At 37.3% G+C, this 21,726-nt stretch overlaps 2 protein-coding genes across 9 annotated transcripts in view; both read left to right on the top strand.

Annotated features, from left to right (window-relative positions):
* Positions 1-18,165, top strand: part of LOC136825712 (galanin receptor 2a-like) — a 513,143-nt gene extending 494,978 nt beyond the window's left edge. For 5 of the 8 annotated variants that reach the window (XM_067082474.1, XM_067082476.1, XM_067082480.1 and 2 more), the window contains 4 exons: positions 10,874-11,088; positions 11,840-12,098; positions 13,832-13,936; positions 15,849-18,165. In XM_067082474.1, coding sequence (XP_066938575.1) covers positions 10,874-11,088; positions 11,840-12,098; positions 13,832-13,936; positions 15,849-16,127 — 858 coding nt within the window. In that variant the 3' untranslated portion in view covers positions 16,128-18,165. The remainder of the gene's footprint in view (positions 1-10,873; positions 11,089-11,839; positions 12,099-13,831; positions 13,937-15,848) is intronic. The other 3 variants (XM_067082478.1, XM_067082473.1, XM_067082479.1) reach the window with 1 other exon arrangement.
* A 1,367-nt stretch (positions 18,166-19,532) lies between these two features.
* Positions 19,533-21,726, top strand: part of Sld5 (DNA replication complex GINS protein Sld5) — a 52,022-nt gene continuing 49,828 nt past the window's right edge. Inside the window, exon 1 of the mRNA XM_067082471.1 lies at positions 19,533-19,684. Within this exon, the coding sequence (XP_066938572.1) occupies positions 19,676-19,684 (9 nt within the window). The 5' untranslated portion in view covers positions 19,533-19,675. The remainder of the gene's footprint in view (positions 19,685-21,726) is intronic.

The following is a 21,726-nucleotide window of genomic DNA, read 5'->3' as shown; positions in this document are numbered from 1 at the left end:
TGCTTGTGGTGTGCGTGAAGATCTGAATGTGTGTTACCTTACCTACTGCATGCATGCAAAGCATGTAACGAGTTTGCGAGTGTAAAACACTTGTATATGTTTGTGTATGTATATAAATCAAGTGTAAGAAACACATTCTTATGAGTGTATGCACTTTATATGCAAATATATAAGAGCATAATGGAACTTGTCGTGCAATTGGAACTTCAGAAATTCAAGCGAAGATGCAATGCATTACCACCCTAATACAGTTCTCCTTTTATTTTTATAATTTAATTACATTTTTATTTATTGATTTATTAATTTCTTAATTTATCTGTTTCCGTTTACCTTCTGTTACTGCTTTCGAATGAACACCATATTCGTTGGAAGCTTTAATTTCAAGTCAATGGCCCCCGTGGGCTTGTTCCATATTAATAGGGTTCATCCTCCGAATAATAATGATAATAATAATAATGTTTGTGATGCTCTCATCTCACGACAGCTAGCTATTTTTCATCAGCTTCCTGAAATAAAAAGTTTTTATTATATCGGTTCAGTGAAGTTTCGTTACATGGCAGCTCCCCCGTTGAAAAAATATCCCTAATTAGGAATCAACTTTCAGACGAATTATTCGAATGGGAATGACATTGTGTTCAAAACTTTGCCCAGGGGTAACTTTTGTGGAGAATGCTTCGCAAAGCAACTTTTTGGTTTTACGGTTTTTTTTTTTTTATAACTTTTTGTATTGACCTTTAGAAACCAGATTAGAACTCTCTCTCTCTCTCTCTCTCTCTCTCTCTCTCTCTCTCTCTCTCTCTCTCTCTCTCTCTCTGCCCACATTTAGAGATAAGATGTCTCAGCTTTAAAAGGCAAAACGTTTGTGTGTGTGTGTTTGTGTGTTTGTGCATTCGCGCGAGTGTTTCCTTTTATAAATAAACAGGCTTTTTCAAATATAGGGAAATTTTCCCTCTCAAAATGGTGTTTTACCATACGGAATGTTTACATTAACATCAGCCACCTGCAGCGTCACCAGCCTCAGCCAAACAAATACACTGTTTTTGTTGTTTTTTTTGTCGTCTGTCAGTTTTATATGCGCTGTGCTTCGGTTGTAACTGGACTTTTAGATTTGATAGCCTCCTAGCTTAATTTTCTGTATTCTAACACAGTAATTACATCCAGAATAGAAATATGATTTTGGTACAGCATTCATTACATCGTCTGTGACAGTGTGTGCCGTGAGCTATGACACTAAAGCTAATATGTACATTTTTCCTAGTGAATAATTATTGGACTGTGGGTGAAAATGTTATTCATGTACAAGTTTAAGAATATTTAGATTGTTGGAGAGAGAGAGAGAGAGAGAGAGAGAGAGAAAGAGGGAGAGAGAGAGAGAGAGATGAAAATGAGGTACATTGGTAGGAAAACCACATAAATAAATTAGAAAAATGGATTTAGAATTAAATGTAAATTTTTGAAATTTGATGCCTAAATTAACGGATTAGAGGATAGATATGACGGCAATATCAGTGGTTTATCATCTATATAACGATTTAGGAAACGAACAGTAAGCCAAATTCTATTCATAGGGCCAATAAATGCGCAATCATTGTTTATTTGAAAATTTAAGTCGAGAGAAAATAATGAGTGAAAAATAGAATAGCAAATTAGCTGAGATATAAAAAAAATGAGGAGATGATTAAACGGTCAAATACAGGGGAATGAAATGCCCTTTCATTATTGCAGCGTATGATGAAATTCGCCACAAAAAGCAAACGCTCCGACGCTGGTGACGAATTGATATTATTTTGCTCGAGGTTAAATGTACACAGCGACATCTTGTGAAATCATACATCATTTTCAGAGACGAGGAAAGTCACTGATAGGAGAAGAGTTATATTTTGCAGGTGACGTTATTGCAAAGGTGATGGTAGTTATTGAGTAAAGACTGCCATTGTTCGCATGGCACTCAAAGAGCATGAAACTGTCGGAGTTATGAGGCACAGAACTCATTTGTTGTTTATGAAGGGTTTAATGTATTATTTTGATTATAATTTCCTTTGAGAATCCTGATTTCATTTACCATTGAATGCCTCTGATGCTCAACATGTCCCAGTGTTATTTTATTATTTTTATTATTATTATTATTATTATTATTATTATTATTATTATTATTATTATTATTAATACATTTAAAACCAACTGGATAATAAAGTACAAAGTTGCCAGTGAATTACAATGTAAGGAAATATGCAGCCTTGAAAAATTAGATGTTAATTTCACATGGCTAACTCTTAAGCTCTCATCAGCTGGTCACATCACAATTCTGTACATTTTGGTAGCCACAATGACAGTTAACTTGTTTATGTACCTATATATTTGGTTACGCTTTCCACAAGAGGTTTCCTTTTCCAAGTAAGATTTGAACCCAGGCTGGATTGAGAGAGGGTTGTCGCTTAATATTCCTTGGTTTTGTAATTGGTTAAACAATAACCATTACCTCAGTCTCGTAACCAGCATGGGATCGGATCCCGCTTAGGAAAGAGTTCCTGCGTTTGTTTCTTTCTGGATTCCAGTGGAAAGAATTCCAGAAATTCTAGAAAACAGAGAAGTTAAGAGGTTACTATCGTCATTTACGTATAGACCTGTATCTCAGTGGCTGCCAGTCTTTATTAAGGCCCAGTGCAAAAATACTGCAGAAAATCTTAGAAGTTGAGATACAGGATATTGTTTAGCGAACTTAGCAGACAGGTAAACTTGAGAGACATTGTCCAAAGCGTCTACCTTTGATTGCTTGTCCTTACGGGGAGCCTAATTGCATTTTCATGTAAGTGTAAACGGCATTCTCAAAAATTGCTCTTTTGTGTGTATAAAGAATTTAGCATTAAAAAAAACGTATCGCAATTTCACTGGGAAATGCAACGGTTTTCACAGTTTTTCCGAAAAGGATGGTGGAATATACTCATGTTTTGAGATGGAAAATACCCGTTGTAAGTGACCTCTTTGTTTGTGCAATGGCTACATGAGAAGGAGATTTTACTTTGTTTCCATTCCTTCCGGATGTCGGGGCTTTTGGGGGTGGGGGAACGTTTCCAAACAGAATATATATTATGAAACGGAGAAGTGAAAATATTACAGACTTACAACTGGTAAAAGTGTAGAATTGCAGAGCCATCTATCGACGCTTATACGAAATATACGAGTAGATGTGTCTAGATTATGCAACTGTTTTGCGAGCTCATTTCCTGCAAAGTAGTTTGACAGGCTAGAGAAACTCATATTCCATAAAATGAGAAACGAGCTAAGAATCCCAGAGTACGAAGCATGCTAGAAAACCATCCACCGTATTCTTTTAATGCCTGAGTGAGGGAATATATTTTTACTGCAAGTGGTGTAAAATGCGGGGAACAGATCGTTACCAGGGACTTAAGGAAGACATAAAAAGTTTATCTCTCTCTCTCTCTCTCTCTCTCTCTCTCTCTCTCTCTCTCTTCTCTCTCTCTCTCTCTCTTTCTCTCACTCTTTCTTCGCACACGCACACACAAGCGGGGCGAGTGAGCGTGTTCCCAAAATCCAGTGTGCCTCTGTTGACGTTTGGGGGGAATTCATTCCCAGTTGTTTGTTGTGGGTCGCAGTTGGGGTGGGGAGAGAGAGAGAGAGAGAAGAGTATAGTAGCCGTGAGTGTTTATCAATCTGTCAAAATATGTATCATCAAAACGGTTGTGCCTCGACGAAGCAATCATCTCTCTCTCTCTCTCTCTCTCTCTATCTCTCTCTCTCTCTCTCTCTCTCTCAGATAACAATGTCTAACAAGAACTCGCATGTCTGCGTCTATCCATATCGAGCAAGAATTATCCAAGGATTGTCTGACCTTGCCGAGCCGTAAGTGCAAAGCAAATACACTCTAATTTGTGTTTCGCTCGGCAGATTAGGGTTCGGATTAGACCCGAGTACTCGATGCAGATACTCTGCCAAAGGAGAATAGCATCAAGATTATGACGAAATGGTGCTGTCTCTGTTCCTCTCCGTAGATATATACATAAATATATTGTACATATACATATATATATATATATATATATATATATATATATATATATATATATATATATATATATATATATATATGTATGTATATATATATATATATATATATATATATATATATATATATATATATATATATATATATATATATATATGTATGTATGCATATATATAATCTATTGGTCACTTTTTACCAAATACGTTTGTAATTGTAATAGCCACAATGCCCTTTTAACTTCTCGAATTCTTCTTGCTTTTTGGATACGGTTGTCACTACAAAGCCTTGGATCCAGGTGCAAGGTTATATGAAGCAATTATGATGTCCTGTAGCGAGGAACGAACCCGCGTCCCATAATCACAACGAGGTCACGTTGCCGACCTGACCACGAGAAGAATTGAAAGTCTATTGCCGCTCGCACATACATGTACCTGTGGAATTCAGATATATTTATTAAAGCCGAAATAGACCCATCGGAGCCAAGTGGGCAATCGTTTTTGTTGCGTTTTAGGCTGAAATATATATATATATATATATATATATATATATATATATATATATATATATATATATATATATATATATATATATAATCTACTGGTCATTTTTACAGATACGTGTGGAATTGTAAAAGCCACAATGCCCTCTTAACTTCTCGAATTCTTCGTTAACTCGTGATTATGGGACGCTGGTTCGTTTCCCGCTACCGGACGTCGTAATTGCTTCATATATCTTGCACTTGAATCCAAAGCTTTGTTGTGACAAGCGTATCCAAAAAGCGCGAAGAATTCGAGAAGTTAGGAGCGCAGTGTGGCTAGTACAATTATATATATATATATATATAATATATATATATATATATATATATATATATATATATATATATATTTATATATATTTGCATATAAATGCTGTGTTATGTATGTATATGTATATATATATATATATATATATATATATATATATATATATATATATATATATATATATATATATATATATATATATATATATCATATGTATATTATGTATATATATGTGTGCTAGGTATGTATATTATAATGTGTGTGTGGGCTGACGCATCTATTTGTGAACTCTTGGCTAGTGATAGATTAACGATGTTACCCCATGCCCGTCTCTACCCTTTTAACGACCCACCACAGTCACCTAACTATCAATTAAATAATTCCCTGCTTAGAACAAGATACATGCAGTGCGTTTTAATGGAAACGTACTTATGCTTAGCGGTCATGATACTTGCTTCACCAACAAGAAAGCTAGTTTATATTTGATCTCCGAGTAGGTCAAAACGCTTAAGGCATCCTGTGTTAAACCTGGAAGGTTGTCGGACCAAGGTAGATGAGGATATTTTCAATCGAATTAATTCCAATAATTTTTTATATAACACGATTGAGTAACATAATATAAAGAATTGATATCATGACAGCTACAGCAAAAGCAGCTGTTATTCTTGAATCATTGCAGTACGTAATATCACTTGCAGTTGTTCGCCGTACAGTACATCAGTCCGGTCGTATGCGACTGATGTCTTCAAAACAAAATTGGAAGAAATCAGTTTCTTCAGTAAACGACGTGACATAGTGCACTGCGAAGTCTCGTCCAAGGTGCTCCTAACAGCAGTACTACTTTCATTGGTAGTAATTGCAACTGCATACAATTAGACCATGAATAAATTCCCCAGGCTCCTTTTCTGCCTTGAAGTATAGGTAAAAAAATGATGTACCGTTCACATGAATTTATACTCTCTCTCTCTCTCTCTCTCTCTCTCTCTCCGCACGCATGCCTCGGACACTCAAATATTCAGAACTTGTGGGGAATGCATGGTAAAACAATATGCAAAGAATTTTTTAAGTTTGCTCGCATCGGGATAATTATGGTTCGGGTCGAAAAAGAATTTCTCTCTCTCTCTCTCTCTCTCTCTCTCTCTCTCTCTCTCTCTCTCTCTCTCTCTCTCTCTCTCTGTTTATGTAAGTATGTAGACACAATATTTTGATGAGCATGTAAGTAATATAAACTAACAGGTAATGAAGGGAAAAGTAGATTGCTTAAATTGCGTATATTGTGCTTCAGATAGTTTATGAATTATTACAGTCATGTTTCCCTTTCAGAGCAAACCCTCCCCTTCCCCCTCCCCCTCCAAGAACAAAAGAGCAGCCCCACTCCCTACCACCTCCCACCTCCCCCCAGTCCCGTAGGCGATCGTTTTATCTTGCTGTCACGTGTTCATTCTTCATCTTGCGTCAAGACCGAGTTCGTAAATGCATTTTTAAAACTCAAATTCTTAAACGCAGAAACGCCTTGGGTCTACCCTCTTATGTACACTTATTCTAAAAGCGGCTGGTGTGCATCTTCCCGTGTACATCTAGCTCGTGCCAGTCCTCATTTGTACACCATCTCACGTGGTGCACTGTAGGCGTTATTAAGGGTCTTTGCTGCGTCCTTTCGGCCCCAAGCTGCACCCTCTTTCATTCTTTTTAATGTACCTCCGTTCACATTTTCTTTCTTCCATCTTACTTTCCATCTCCTAACAACTGTTCCATAGTGCAACTGCGAGGTTTTCCTCCCGTTACACCTTTCAAACCTCCTTTACTCTCAGTTTTCATTTCAGCGTTGAATGACCTCGCAGGTCCCAGTACTTGGCATTAGGCCCAAATCTTATATTCTAGTTCATATTACCAACGGCTTGTTTCCATCCTCCTGTGTCTTTCAACAAGAAGTTCGTGTTGATTCTCCTGTGTACATTTGTTCTACATCCAGCTTGTATCCATTCTAATGTGTACACTTATTTAGAAGGCAGCTAGTGTCCATCCGCCTTCGTGCACTTGTTCTAAGACCGACTTTGTCCTTCCTCTTGTACACATTTTTTCCCAAGAACGGCCTCTGTCCATTCTTGTATACTTATTCTACGAATGACTTGTGTCCTTCTTCCTGGGTACATGTACTTACCTAGTGGCTTAGATCCACTCACCTCTGTTTACTTATTCTGTGAATGGCTTTTGTCCATTCTCATGTGCAAAATTGTGCCCATCCTACTGCATACACTTATTTTAAGGACAGCTTGTGTCAGTTCTCCTGTGTACACTTATTCTATGACTGCTCTGTGTCTGTCTTATTGTGTACATGTATTTTAAGAATGACTTATGCCCTTCCTCTTGTATACACTTACTCTACGAAAATTTTTGTCCACTCGTGTGTATACATATATTCCGTGAATATTATTTGTCTATTTTGCTGTGTACTGTTGCCCTGCAAGTGGATTATGTCTGTTCTCCTGTGTACACATGTTTTATGAATTTTTTAGGGCAGTCCTCTTTTGCACAAATACTTATTCTACAAATGGCTTGATTTCACCTTCCTGTGAACAGTCATACTATGAATGGCTCAATTCCATTCGTAAATGAACAATTTTTTTTAATTGTTTCAATGCACCTGTGTCTTCTACACTTACTCTACAAACAGCTTGGGTTCACCTTGATTATTCCACAAATGCTTGAATTCACTTAACGGCTCCTTTCTACCCTTATGTTCACACTTCTAAGGGTAACGTTGGTTCACCCACTTAGTACGCTTATTACTCGTGAAGTTGAGGTCCACTCTCTTATGTACATTTATCCTATGATTATCTATGGTCCACCCTCTTGTCCACCTTTATACAAACCATTTGGGTTCACCATCCCGTGCATTCTTAGCCTATAGGCGGCTTGGGCCCATCCTGTTTTTATGCACTTATTCTGGGAACAGATTAGGTCAGCGCTTCTTTGTACAAATGTACAGATGGCTTGTCCTGTGCACAGTCTTCAAATGGCTTGGTGTAAACTTATGCTGCAAACAGCCTGCCCCCCCCCCCCAACCCCACCCCTCTTGTGCACACTGATGTTAGAGCATGAGTCAAGTCCTCACTTGTGTGAACAATTATTGTACCAACTGCTATGGTCATTCCTCATGTATGCACATGCACATAGCGTGAGTCCCACCTCGTACTTACACTCATTTTACAAATCGCTTGGGTTCGCCTCCTGTGTACACGTATTCTACAGATGGTTTGGTTTCACCCTTCTGTGGACATTGATGTTACTGTTAGCTCCGTCCCACCCTTCTCTTTTGACTTATCCTAGGGATCTTTCCCTAAATACAATCCTTGAGTGCCAATACTTGTTTCCTTAAAGCCCATATCCTTACAGGAAACAGTCAGGTCCCTTCTGACGAAATATTTAGCAGTGGATGTGAATCCAAACTTGTTCAGATGCATCCTAGTGCTGCATATCTTAGTTTTAACGTGAAGGTTCCTATGAATAAATTTTGTAACTTGGTCGCTTTAAACTATGTAAATATCTTTTTTTCCCGGGAGACAGGGATTGGTGTTGGTGATGGATGGCGTGCAGAAGAGAAGAGACGTCATCAGTATTTATCATGTCTCTGAACAAGACTGCAAAATGGCTTATTCAGAAATCGGATTAAATCGTATTAAATGACATTAGTTGTTTCCCATCCATCTAACACAATCCACTCTAATTAGTCAGCACTGATTGTCCATCTTAGGCAAATGGCATATGTTGCAATCCCATCATTCAACGTAACGTTTTAATTAAGCAACTAGCCAGTGCTGTTACTCACTTTACGAGCGTAAACCACTCTAATTAAGCAAATGGCCAACGTTACCATTCATTCAGCAAAGGACCAATGCTTTTGATAGGCAAATTCTGTTATGGTCTCATTCAACAAAACCGCTCTTATTGTGTTGTTGCCATTCATTCAACAGAGGCCTCTGTAATCTAGCAGACGGCCAATGTTCTTCAGCAGATGTCCCTTTAAGCACTATCTTGAAAGCAAACGATTGGTGCCGTTATGCATTCACCCGTCAAAGCCAGAGTAATTTGGTAACGGTTAAACTTGAAAGCGTTTGTTGTACCACAACGTATTCGATAAAAAGTTTTTTCTTACTTAAGTACAAGACTCGCAAGGGGATGATAATGTGAGAATCAGAGTTACATATATATATATATATATATATATATATATATATATATATATATATATATATATATATACATATATATATATATATATATATATATATATATATATATATATTATATATACATATATATATACATGTGTGTATGTGTCTGTGTATCTTTTTACACACAAGGGAGAAAACCAAAAAATGTTATCATTTGTTTTGTCTCACAGCGCCAGTAATGCACGCAAGACCATGATTCACTCTCAGATCCACCCTTTTATCATACACTTCATACATTTCTCCCAGGATGAAATGTCATTTCTCGTAATATCTCGCGCGATGCTTGAATCGCGTGCCTCAGAACTTAGCAGCCAAATGACACGGGGCTTTTAATGCAGGCAATAAAGGCGTAATCCTCTCGAGGACCCTAAGTGTTTGCATCGCCGTGACTTTGTGTCATTGTCGGGTATTCTGATGTGTGTTGGAGCTGTTGACAATACAAAGAGAGGGGGAAGAGCACAGGCAGAAAGACGCGGAGAGAAAAAGCAAGCGTTGCATTATATCGCAGACTTTGTCGTCGCGTCCTTGCTTCAGATTTAATATAATTTCAGCAGGATAAGTATGTGTATATATATATATATATATATATATATATATATATATATATATATATATATATATATATATATACTGTATATATATACACATATAGATTTCATTGAATTCAATGGTCTTTGATTGTTGATCAGCTTCTTCTCAGTTTGACAGTGTTATCTGAATCTTCTACGTTCTTCCAAATTTAGTTGATGAATAAAAAATCGAAGATTAGCTGAATTTTGAGGAACGTACAACATCCAGAAAATAATGTCTAACTAATAAGAGGTTTGTCAACAGCGGAAAGCCATGGAATTCAACGAAATCTGCATTCAAGAAAAACTTTGCCCCAAAAGCATAATATATATATATATATTATATATATATATATATATATATATATATATATATATATATATATATATATATATATATTATATATATATATATATATATATATATATATATATATATATGTGTGTGTGTGTGTGTGTGTGTGTGTGTAACCTTGAAAAACTTAATTTAATCGCATGATTTTTTAAAGGTTAAAACTTATCTCGACAGTTACTTTGTGTGCAATTTGATGAGATAGTTAACAAGAATTTGAGACCATTGTCTCAGGCGGCTGGTTTTAGTGTGTTAAAAAAACATTTTGCAGCTTCATTTATATTCTACATTCTTGCATATTTGCTGCGACCTAATTGACCTTATGTCCCATGTATTTGTCTTCAAATACTGTACAAGCAAACGTGTATATTGGCTGCATGAAATAATAGCTTCCTGTTCTCTCATATTCTTGGATGCGTTCTTTATCTGAGAGCATAATATGGCCAAGAGAAATATATGAAGAAAATTCTCTTTGAAAATGAAAACTTTTGATATCTCCTGCAGCCACGAGAATTGAATTATGGCACTTTCAAAGGTGCCTGAATGGTCTCAGAGGTGCCGGAAGTTAATTCACATGGATCTCGGAACCAGACCACATCCTGCCAAAAGGAATATTTTTTCAAATAGAGAACGTTTCCAGAAGTTGAAGAAACCAGGAAGTTAAGGATTCCATGTGGTATATATAACGTGTTTGTGAGTGTGTGTGTATGTACGTTCTGGTAAATCATTCGTTACCATTATCACTGTTGTCATCTGTCTGTAATTTTCTTCCCAGTCATTAAACCATCAGTAGATACAGACGTGCGTGCGGTTCGTAAAGCTTAAGCAACGAACATCATTATGAAATGTATGTCATGAATTTAATTCCATCGTTCTCTTCCTTTCAGGAGATGCATTCTGTACTGTACACCAACCCTTCAAGAACTGTGTGGTTGAAAGCTCACTACTGCAAGCCCATGGACTCCCTCGTATTTCTCACCTACCAGCTACTGGTGCTGTTCGTTGTACCGGCTCTCCTCATGATTATCTTCTACGCTGTCGTCATCAGAGTCCTCTGGAAGTCGACGAAGAACATCAAGGCTTTGACGAACTCGTCCAGAAGGTCAGTGAAGCCCTGCCCTCTCTCTTGAAGTTGAGGGAAACGCACTTAGATATGTGTGATTGTGCCTGAAGAATGCTGGCACTTCTATTTTGAATTTTTGTGACTAATTCTCTGATATTCGACTTTACATTCTAAGTGTGTACTTGTCTTGCTATTTTTTTTATAGCTATCTATCTGCGTATTTTCTAGGTTATTATATTTTTGCATGATATGATACGCACCGCTATACTTAGAACATTTGTTTATGTGGTAATGGAACTTTACTTTGTAAAAAGAGTTCATCCATGTTTTTTTTTTTTTTTTTTTTTTTGTCGCTGCTTTAGAAGTTTATACGGTTTTTTGGGGCTGTCTTCCGTATACAAACAGTTTTAATTATATCTATATGCTTGCAAGAGTCACTGACGTATTTTTTTAATGTCGCACAATTCTGTTCCCTTTCCGCCACAAGTTTTGGCTCACTGGCAACGATAGTTCATAGAAATAGATGTAATATTGGCTATGCGGCCAGGGAGTGGTCTTTGTTATTCTTTATGATTAAGCCGGCGTTATGCCAGCACGGTCTCTTGCTTACAGCGGCCAGTAATGGAAGATCCCAGAAAACTAAGTAGTAGTAGTAGTAGTAGTAGTAGTAGTAGTAGTAGTAGAGATTTGCCTTTGAAACGGCTCAGTGTTTGCATGGCATGGCCTTTAGACCATCGACTTGGACATCCAGAGAAGTACATTTCAGACGGACGCTTCGTCTCTGTTTCAGCAGCGCTTCCTCGGAGAACTACCACCTGATGGTGGCGGGAGGCGACACCCTGAGCGTGGGACGCGTCCACGTCGGGGGCATGAGCATGCGCAACGGAGGGCTGAGCGGGGGAGGAGAGTCCACCTACAACAGCTCGGCTTCCTTGTACGTCCCCTACACGGCCAACAGGTCCCGCACCCCCTCGCCCTCCACCGCACGCCACATGCCGCCCAAGAAGCACCGCGAGAAGAGCGAGGACGTCAAGAAAGCCCGGAAGCAGGTGGGCCGAAAGTCATACGGTTTTCTTCCTTTCATGTTGTTATTCTTTTCTCTCTCTATCAGTGGGAGGTAGTGCCGTCAGTGCACCTCCCACACTACCCTGTAGGTATTGCTTAAGGCTCTTTGCAGCTCCCCTTCGGCCCCTAGCTGCGACACCTTTCATTTCTTTTAGTGTACCTCCATTTATATTCTTTCCTCCATCTGACTTCCCACTCTCTCCTAACGGATGTTTCCTAGTGTAACTGCGAGGTTTTCCTCTTGTTACACCTTTAAAATCTCTTTTACTCTGAATTTCCTTTTCAGGACTAAATGACCTCGAAGGTCCCAGTGCTTGGCCTTTGGCCTAAATTTTATACTCCATTCCTTTCATTTCATTCTGCACTTCCTTTTTTTTTTTCCTGGGGAAGTAGCGTCTACATTTGAGTTGTTTATCATCAGATCTTCCATTTTTACTTTATTATTACGAAAAAAATAAATGGTCATAGATTGATTACCTAGTTTTGGGGGGTTATTTTCATCATATTCGGTTTTTTTTTTTTTTTTTTTTTTTCTTTTATACATTATTCGGGTACAAATCGGGATCAACATTTCAATCTAATTGTATATTATTTCTTTTTCTATTTTTGCCTTTGATTGTCCTTTTCTAGTATATTTTTGGGGAAGTCAAGTATCTTTGATTTTTTTTTTTTTGTCGTTCTTGTAATCTTATACTGCTAGATTATTTCTTTCAGTTGTTTTTCCCATCAGCTCTCATATATATATACATAATACATACATATATATACATATATATGTATGTATGTATATACACAGGCAAATATGTATATCATACAGCCACTCTTGATTACCCCTTTCCATAACAAAATAAAATAACCTCATTACCAAACTGTTGGTGAAATTCTGTGCATAAACGCTACTGCAGTACCTATTTTGCCTGTTCCGTGATCAAAGCAAACATCAAATATTGCGTTCACCCATTAAAATTATTACGGTAGTAGTGCTGCGTATACCTACGCCTGCATAATTTTTTTTATCAAAATAAAATTTGCTGTAGTTCATTGGCGTAGCTGTAAAATTACAAAAATTCAGTTCTGTTATACGATTGCAGCACAAACGTTAATTCCATTTCTGTAGTTGCCACTGTAGTAGTCAAAATGTAAAAATTTTTAACATTTACGATGAAAAATATAATAATAATGTTCAACAAAAGTTTTTAGTCAAAATTTAGGAAGCTGTTAACCCTCGCATCCCAGAAAGAATTGGCCTGATTAAAAGCAATTAAGTCATATAGAGGTTTTTTTGTGTGAATAAAATTCTCACCATGATTATTTCACCTAATTGTATATTATTTTTTTCATCTTCTTGAAAGTCTAACTGTAAATTGTGAAGTAGGAGTATTATAAGCGATCCTACTGCCATATGCAGTTCACCTGTTTTGACATTATAAGTCTATGTTCACGCAGTAATGTCTACCAAAGTAATTGCTTGTTAAAATGAGCGACACCAACCACATCCCTCAATCAGACTCGAACTTTCATCCAAAAGATGCTTCGAGTTGCAAACACACAGCGTCACCGACTTCGTAACGCCGTGTTTACAATCAGAACCTCTCCTGGAAACAAGTTCTAACTTCTTGGAAATGCTGAGGTTCATTTGTGTCATTTTATTGCCACTCGCATTTACTTTCACCTGCTTTCCTAACTTGATTAAATTTAATAAGTGTTGTCACCGCAGGTCATCAAGATGTTGATCGTGGTAGTGGTGCTCTTCCTCCTGTGCTGGGGACCTCGGATTATCATGGAAATCTGCATCAACCTGGGCCTGCAACAGTTTACTCAAGTTTGTTCCAATTTATTTTTTTTTCGCAGCTTACGTTTCTGTGTCTTTTAGATTGGCCGGACCTAATACTATGAGATTTTTGCCATATCTGTGTCATAGCAGCTTTCACGATGAATGTCAAAGGGAATACTGGCCTTCTGAATTCACAGAAATGACAACACAAATTTTTTAATGAGTTATTCAAAATAGAGACAATTGTTTTGTAGATGTTATCATTTTTTAGGAGTTTAATGTCAAGATGCAGTTAATTTACTGTGAACCAAAAAATGGTAAGGACTGAAATATTTGAATTTTTCATTAAAGTTATTGTCAGTGACTCCTTTTGTTCCTTGTTATTTTTTGTATTGTTATTTCAACTTCTGAGGAATTTCTGTTTTATTTAGTCTTTCAACTCGAATATGTTTAATGCCTTACATAGTCCTTGAAATCTTCCCCACCAAAAACGAAAAAACAGTTGGTGCTGATTTGCTAATATTTAATCCAATAAAATAAGTTGAGTGATTAACACCTAGTACCGACTTACTCAAAAATGAATCACAGGCACATGGTGAATAATAAATACCAGGTACTGATTTGCATGTCATCACTTAATTGAAAGACAAGGAGTAATGTGTACTTGGATACGTTTTGGCTAATCTTCAATTAAAGGAAATGCTATAACTGTTAATATCCGGAACTGATTCACTTATCTTTAATCAAATAAAAGATAATGATTAATGAGTTTCCGGCACTGATGAATAATGAGCGTCTGGTATGATTTACCAATCATAAATCTAGTGAAAGATGGTGATGCATGAAGATTGGTACCTATTAACTAATCTGAAATCAAATTTAAGATACTGATCGAAGATGATCTGATACTAATTTGCATATCTTTAATCAAATGAAAACGTAGATAAATGACATTTTTTCACGTATCAGGTTTTCTACAAAATAACTTTTTCCACAAACCAGCTCTTCTAAAATTAATTTTCTCACAGATAGGTGTTTCTACAGTTTAATTTTTTCCGCAAATCAGATTTTCTACAACTTCATAATTTTTTTCTTAAATATCGGGCTTTCATCTTAATTTTTTTCAGAAAATTGGTATTTGCAGCTTAATTTTGTCCGTAGAAATCAGGTTTTCTGCAACTTCATTTGTTCTATAAACCAGTGTACGTTTTCATAGTTTGCAAATCATGTTTCCTACAAATTCATTTTTTTTTTTTTTTTGTCACATTATAGGTTTTATACAACTGCCGTTTTCGTAAATCTGATGTTTTACAGCTTTATTTTTCCCATAAATCAGGCCTTCTGTAACTTCATTTACTTCACAAATCATATTTTCTATAACTTCATTTTTCTTACAAACCAGATTTCTACAACTTTATTTTTCCCCCAACAAATCAGGTTTTCTACAGCTTCATCCCCTCCCCATCACAGATCGGGTTTTCGACAACTTCCTTTTTTACCACAAAACTTCATTCCCAACCCCCCGTCCCCAATCCCCCGCACACAAAATCAGGTTTCCTACAACTTTACTTTTCCCCCACACATCAGGTTTTCTACAACTGCATTTTTTTCCACAATTCAAGTTTTCTAAAAATTATTTTTTTCACAAATAAGGTTTTACACAGCTTAATTTTTTCCCACAAATCAAGTTTTTATGCAAATCCATTTTTCCCACAAATCAGGTTTTCTACAACCTCATTTTTGTTTTCCACAAATTAGGTTTTGTACACCTTTATTTTCAGAAATCAGGTTTTCTACAGATTTTTTATTTCTTACAAAAGGTTTTCTACTCTACAACTTCTCCCCACCCCCAAATCAGGTTTTCTACAAATCTTTTTTTCACAAATTAGGTTTTGTACAACTTCATTTCTGTTTCCCACAAATCAGGTTTTGTACACCTTCATTTTTTCCCACAAATCAGGTTTTCTACAACTTCAAGATCGTCTTCATATTGCTGCCCTTCATCCACTGCTGCATCAACCCCATCATCTACTGCTTCATGTCGAAGAACTTCCGAAGGTCGACGAAGAGGATGCTGCGGGGCTTCTGCGGCCCCTGCCGAAGGCACGGCTGCTGCCCTCGCAGGAGACCCCCTCCGAGGACGCTGCTGAACAGAGTCCTCACCAGGAGCATCTACTCGTCGTACTCCGCCGAAGGAACAACTCGACAGACAGACATGGAGACGATTTCTTCTCTATAGATGATAGGAGAGAACTGAAAACAAAAAATGCTGATTTGTTGAGACTTTAAACCTTTATTTGACTTGAAAATACAGACTTTCGATCCAGTGTCCATTATAATCACGTAAGACTCGTTTGGAGAGAGAAAGACAAGGAAAGTGTACGTTCATAAATACCAGAACGTGAAAGGAAACCCCGATTTTGTGCGTGGGAACTGGCGTTGCAACTGCCAAGGTCATCATGACAGATTGGGTTATTTCAGGACGACTCAACAACTTACTGTGGCTGTCGATGCAGTGATACTATAGTGAATGGTCTGAAGTGAATACATTTAAAATACTTAACATTACAGTGATATTTTTTCTTATTCAGTACTGTTGAATTCTTCAGATGATATTGCAGATATCACAAGTGCTTGTTGTCAGAAGATTAAGAACGTTTGTCAGACTTAGCAGTGAGATGAAATCTTTGACAACCTATTTACTCGTGATGATGACGACCTGTACTGTAATCGTGTTTCAAAGTTGTAGAACTTAAAACCTATTATTTAAGGGAAAAATTTACCTGGAAAAGTACAGGTCTTCATGCAGCTTACCTGGAAGAGTACAGGTCTTCAGACTATTTACTCGAAACTCTTAAAGATTGCCATGCAGTTTACCTGGTAAATTTACAGGTCTTTATACGGCTTATCCGAAAAATTACAGGTCTTCATACAGTCTACCTGGAAAAATACAGGTCTTCATACATTTACCTGAAAATATTACAGGTCCTCATACGGTCTACCTGAAAAATTACAGGTCTTCATACAGTCTACCTGGCAAAATACAGGTCTTCATACAGCTTACCTATATATGTCTGTTCAAATTTTAGGATTCATTGTTATGTGTTTTGAAACTGTGACTCTTTGAAACCGGTGGTCTCCAGTTCTAGAGGCGTTGTCACAACCGGCACGCTCTCTGGCACCATTTTTGTTTGGACACCTCACCATCAAACTGCACCAAATAGCCAACTGAATTCGCTAGTGGCCGTGGTCGTTCGACCACCCTAGCGAGCATGCGCGGCTTCCATTTTTTCCATCGGTTTTAGTGATTTAGCTACTTCGTTAAAAGATGCCCAAAGTTATGAGGAGAATTTCTAAATTATCTTTATTTTCATATTTGATGAACAAGTGATATATTAACATGAAGAGTCGAAAAATATATATTTTGTGTGATACCACGTTCATGCGCATGCGTGACTTCAATTTTCCCGCCAAGACTGGCTATTTGGTGCAAGTTTACGTGACGCCACTGTAACGAAGTGAATTTTGCCACAAATATTTGGTACAAAGTTTGACCGCCAAACTGCTAGAAGATGCCAGAAAATGCGTGCGCGTGTGACACTGCCTTGAAAAGCGGTGAAGTCTGCCACTTAACTCGGGGGGGATTCAAACAGTCAGCTTCAACGAACTTCCGTCTGATAAGCGCGGCATTGTGTTGCTTTCGAAGGGAAATGATGTCATGCTTCTCATAATCGTCTCGGTGTGCTTTCGCCTCTGCATATCCATGCTATTTATTGAGTACAGTATTTATCGACTAAAAATATAATTCCATCCATGAATTTGGTAAATGGAGGAAATATGTCAACGTTGCTTATCTTAAATCTCATTACTTTCATTCGATTCCTCCCAGTGGCAAGTTACTCTCATGTCAAAATTAATGTTTTATATATATTTATGTATATTCTTGTTTATATGTAAATTTATGTTTGTGTGTACATATTCATGCATGTGCAGTACATGCATATGTAAGCATGCTGTGTATAAAAATATACGTAAAGCATACATGCATGCAAATCAGTATACAATCATATATCAGTGCTATATAAAAAAAGCATATAAATTTGCGTATATTTTGTACATACTTGTATTTTACATTTACATATTTAGTCCACATCTGTATTCTGTGAATTTTACATGGAATGAGCATACAGACATTGTCCAGTCAAACTTTGCAATGTAACCTTGCTGTGTCGATGTTTATTAGTGTGAAATATCAATAAAAAAAAAAGAGAACATTATGCCCCACTTTCTTTTGACATCCGACAGACAGAAAAACAAATTTCGTGGGTGGGGAGAGAAGTATTTGTATACCCAGCCGACAGGTTAATAACCAGCTTCCACACTTGGCCGAATCGCTCGGAGGAAATCGTCCATTCTGGGTTGTGGCAATGTTAGGCTGAATATCCCGGCTAAGATCTGTCCCACGCCACCAAATGATTTCTATCGAGCAACAATAATGAGGAAAAAGAAAGGACTCTAGGTTCAAATAAAGAATGATTATTGCTGACATTTTTTCATATATTTTTACATTTTGGGTAGATCTAGGCCTAGGGTTAAGAATTCCATGAAGGGGGTCTAACAGTCAGGTCGTTTTCTCTGCAGATGCAAACTTCAATGTATTTATCTTTACAGATTCTTCATCCACGGAACATGATGACGTAAGAGGTATGAAGTTGTAGTAATTGTGACATTCATAACACTGAACCGCAAGTGATGGAGAAAGAAGGTGAATGACTTGTGTACAGAAGTTGGACTTGATAAGTTGGATTTTTAGCTCTACATAATAAACAATGGGTTAGCCATGTGATATCTGGCACGTAAAATAGGAATTCTCTCACATTCCTCAGTGTTCCCCTAATCCTGTAATCTTCCAGTTTTCAAGAGGTGGGTCAAAAAGCTTCATGTTTTCTCCACATTTAATAACTGCATTGTTTTGGTCTTGCGCAAAGGCTTTTAAGGCGCCCTTGACGTCATATATGTCATCGGGTGGCTTCAGAAGCCCTCATTATAGCGACATTTAAATTGTTGCTTTGGTTTTCCAAAGCCACATAAACTTACAAGTTCATTGTCATTCATATGTTGTGTAACAAATTCCCCCATTCACTTAGTGTAACTGTTAAAAATTAATCCTGAGATTAGAACCACAAGTATCTGCCTGGTTAAAATCGGGCAAGCAGTGCGCGGTTTTTCCTACGTTTCGCTAACCCTATAAATACCAGATTTACTTGATAGTGAGTGCTGCAGTCTTGAACGACGGCACTCTAAAACCTCCAATTGGCAAAAACTCTGAACCAAGTAATCGGTATTGTTGGCAAAATTTGAGCCGCTCCTGTTGGTCATTTGACGTGAAGTACAGGTGGCAGAGAACACCTTTATACAAGCTAGGTTTTAACTACCTTTTGTTTAATCAAAGTAAGATTCCTGCAAGTACATCATTCGTGTCCTATCTGACTTGCCCTATATCTTGGCTACTCAGTTACTATCCGGCCAATTATCGTCATGCCAGTTCATAAGGAAACAACCTCATTACAGTTTCTTACCGCTAAGAACGCCGATCAGTTTAGCAGGTTAGGCTTTTAGGTTTAGGGTGGAATAAGGGAGAGGCAGCTCAGTGTTGCGAGAAGTTGTGAAGTGGTTACGCAGTGATTCTCTTTAAAGAAAGATGTTTCTATTTACTGCGTACAGCAGTGGATACCATTCGTAACAAGCAATTGCTGGGAAGGTCCTTCAAATGGCCTTTTGCGCGTAATGACGAAGGTAAAGTCGTAGGCCTATAGTTGATCATTTATATCTTCAAGTTTTTCTGTTCAGATTTAGCCGTCATGATCGATTTTTATATCAAATAGGTATGAGGTTCATTATTTTGATTGTTCGTTATGGCTTACATCTACTTTTTTGGAGGTGTGATATGTTAGGATTGTGTACCAGTATACAGTATTTATTTTTACATACGTTGTCATTATATATATTATGTATATATATATATATTATATATATATATATATATATATATATATATATATATATATATATATATTATGCACATATATATACATATATACGTGTGTGTGCTAGTGCCACACATACTTAATGGGTGAATTGGGGCCATTTCATGGAAGGTTCTTCAAGAATTTCCAACACCTGTTTCACCATAGGTATTTCTATTTTCCTTCCGCCTAACACTTTCGAATTATGCATCCTTTTCTCTGACTTATCGTCTCCATCCTTCCCCATGACCGAATCATCTCAAAAGAGGCTGATCCATCCCTAACCTATGCCAACTTTATTTTATCAGTTTTGCATATCTATCTATCACCCCCTCATCCCTACAGCCTCAATTTTTTTTTTTTTTCGCTTTCAGCACCAACAATTCACTTCCATAAACGAGGTCAGGCTTAACAATCCCCTAACACGTTCCCACCTTGGCTTCATAAATACTGCAGCCAAATCTCTTCCCAATCTTATGACTACACACTGCTGCCTTCCTTGCTTCCATTCGTTCGCCTTCCTTACCGACATTCATCGCCTCATATCCCATTGTGTACTTTCTCTCATAACCTTCCTCGTGTTTACATTTACTCTTAAAGTTTATCTCTTGCTCTCGGTTGGGCGTTGTGCGTAACACGTTATGGTATACAAGTAAGACCGTATGGTATTTTGTAGAAGTAGAAATAAGAGTATTTTCGTGTATGTATGGTAGAATAGAAAATTCGTTTCGTTTGATCTAAAATCAACGATTGTCAGACTGTACGTTTCGATGATGATGTCCTCTGATGGGATATGAAATTTCCTTGATGCCATTTTGATTTTTACTTATAACTGTCCATCCTTTAACAGTTGGGTCTTTCGCTTCCTCCCCCCCCCCCCCACACACCCTTACTCTTGTCCTTTCATTTTTCGGATGGCAAGGAGGGTATTTTTGGTTGCCCGTCCCACCGGCTGCTTGAAATTTGACTAAAATAAAATGCCCGGCTGCTTAAACATGAGTACTTTCCTACTTGTCAAGGAGTGATCATCAGCCTTATTCATCTTTGGAGGCCCTTTTTCGGTTCTTACGGGGTCTACACGCGGACCCCACGTGTCTGTCTGTTACAGTTTACAGCTTTCTAGAGCAATTTGTTCCGTGTCAAAACTGTTGCAGAATGGACAGGAAGTCTTTAGTTTCCTCTGAAATGTCGCCAAGTTTCGGCAGCTTTCACTTCATGGGGCAGATGACTGAAAAGTGTGGGTGCCGTGTTTTCAAAAGTACATAATCCAATATCTTTGTTTCATCTTGGTTCCAATGATATATGCATGTCCATTGCTCCCATGCGTATATATGCTTTCAGAGTTATATTATTGTGGTAATTCTTGTTTCTTTTTTATGTAAATTTGAATTAATTTCATATTAATTTCTTCTTTAAATAAATGGCCATTGAAGCCCAATTAAAGCTGGGAGTGACCCTGTCCTCGAGGGGTTATTCATTATTAATTTTGCTGCTTTGTTGATTAAACCCCGCAGCTTCATGAGTAAATACTTTGGTATGCTATTATAAGGACTGTTATAGTATATTAGTCTTGTAATTACATGGTTATGTTATTTAGGTATGTCAAACTCGCATAACTCGGCTTGGCAGTATTTTTGGACAGATTTACAATTCTCAGTTTATATTTTGAAAGTTGTACTTAAGAGATAGCTCTTAAACGATCCAACGCATCTTTAACGCCTATCCATTATCAGTTCTTGGAAGACGGTACTGCATTAACCTAAAAATAAGTCAGCATTAGAAACAGAATTGGATGTGCTTTGCTTTTAGAAA

The sequence above is a fragment of the Macrobrachium rosenbergii genome, chromosome 39 (assembly GCF_040412425.1).
Source record: "Macrobrachium rosenbergii isolate ZJJX-2024 chromosome 39, ASM4041242v1, whole genome shotgun sequence".
NCBI lineage: Eukaryota > Metazoa > Arthropoda > Malacostraca > Decapoda > Palaemonidae > Macrobrachium > Macrobrachium rosenbergii.
This window is presented reverse-complemented; position numbering and strand designations above follow the sequence as displayed.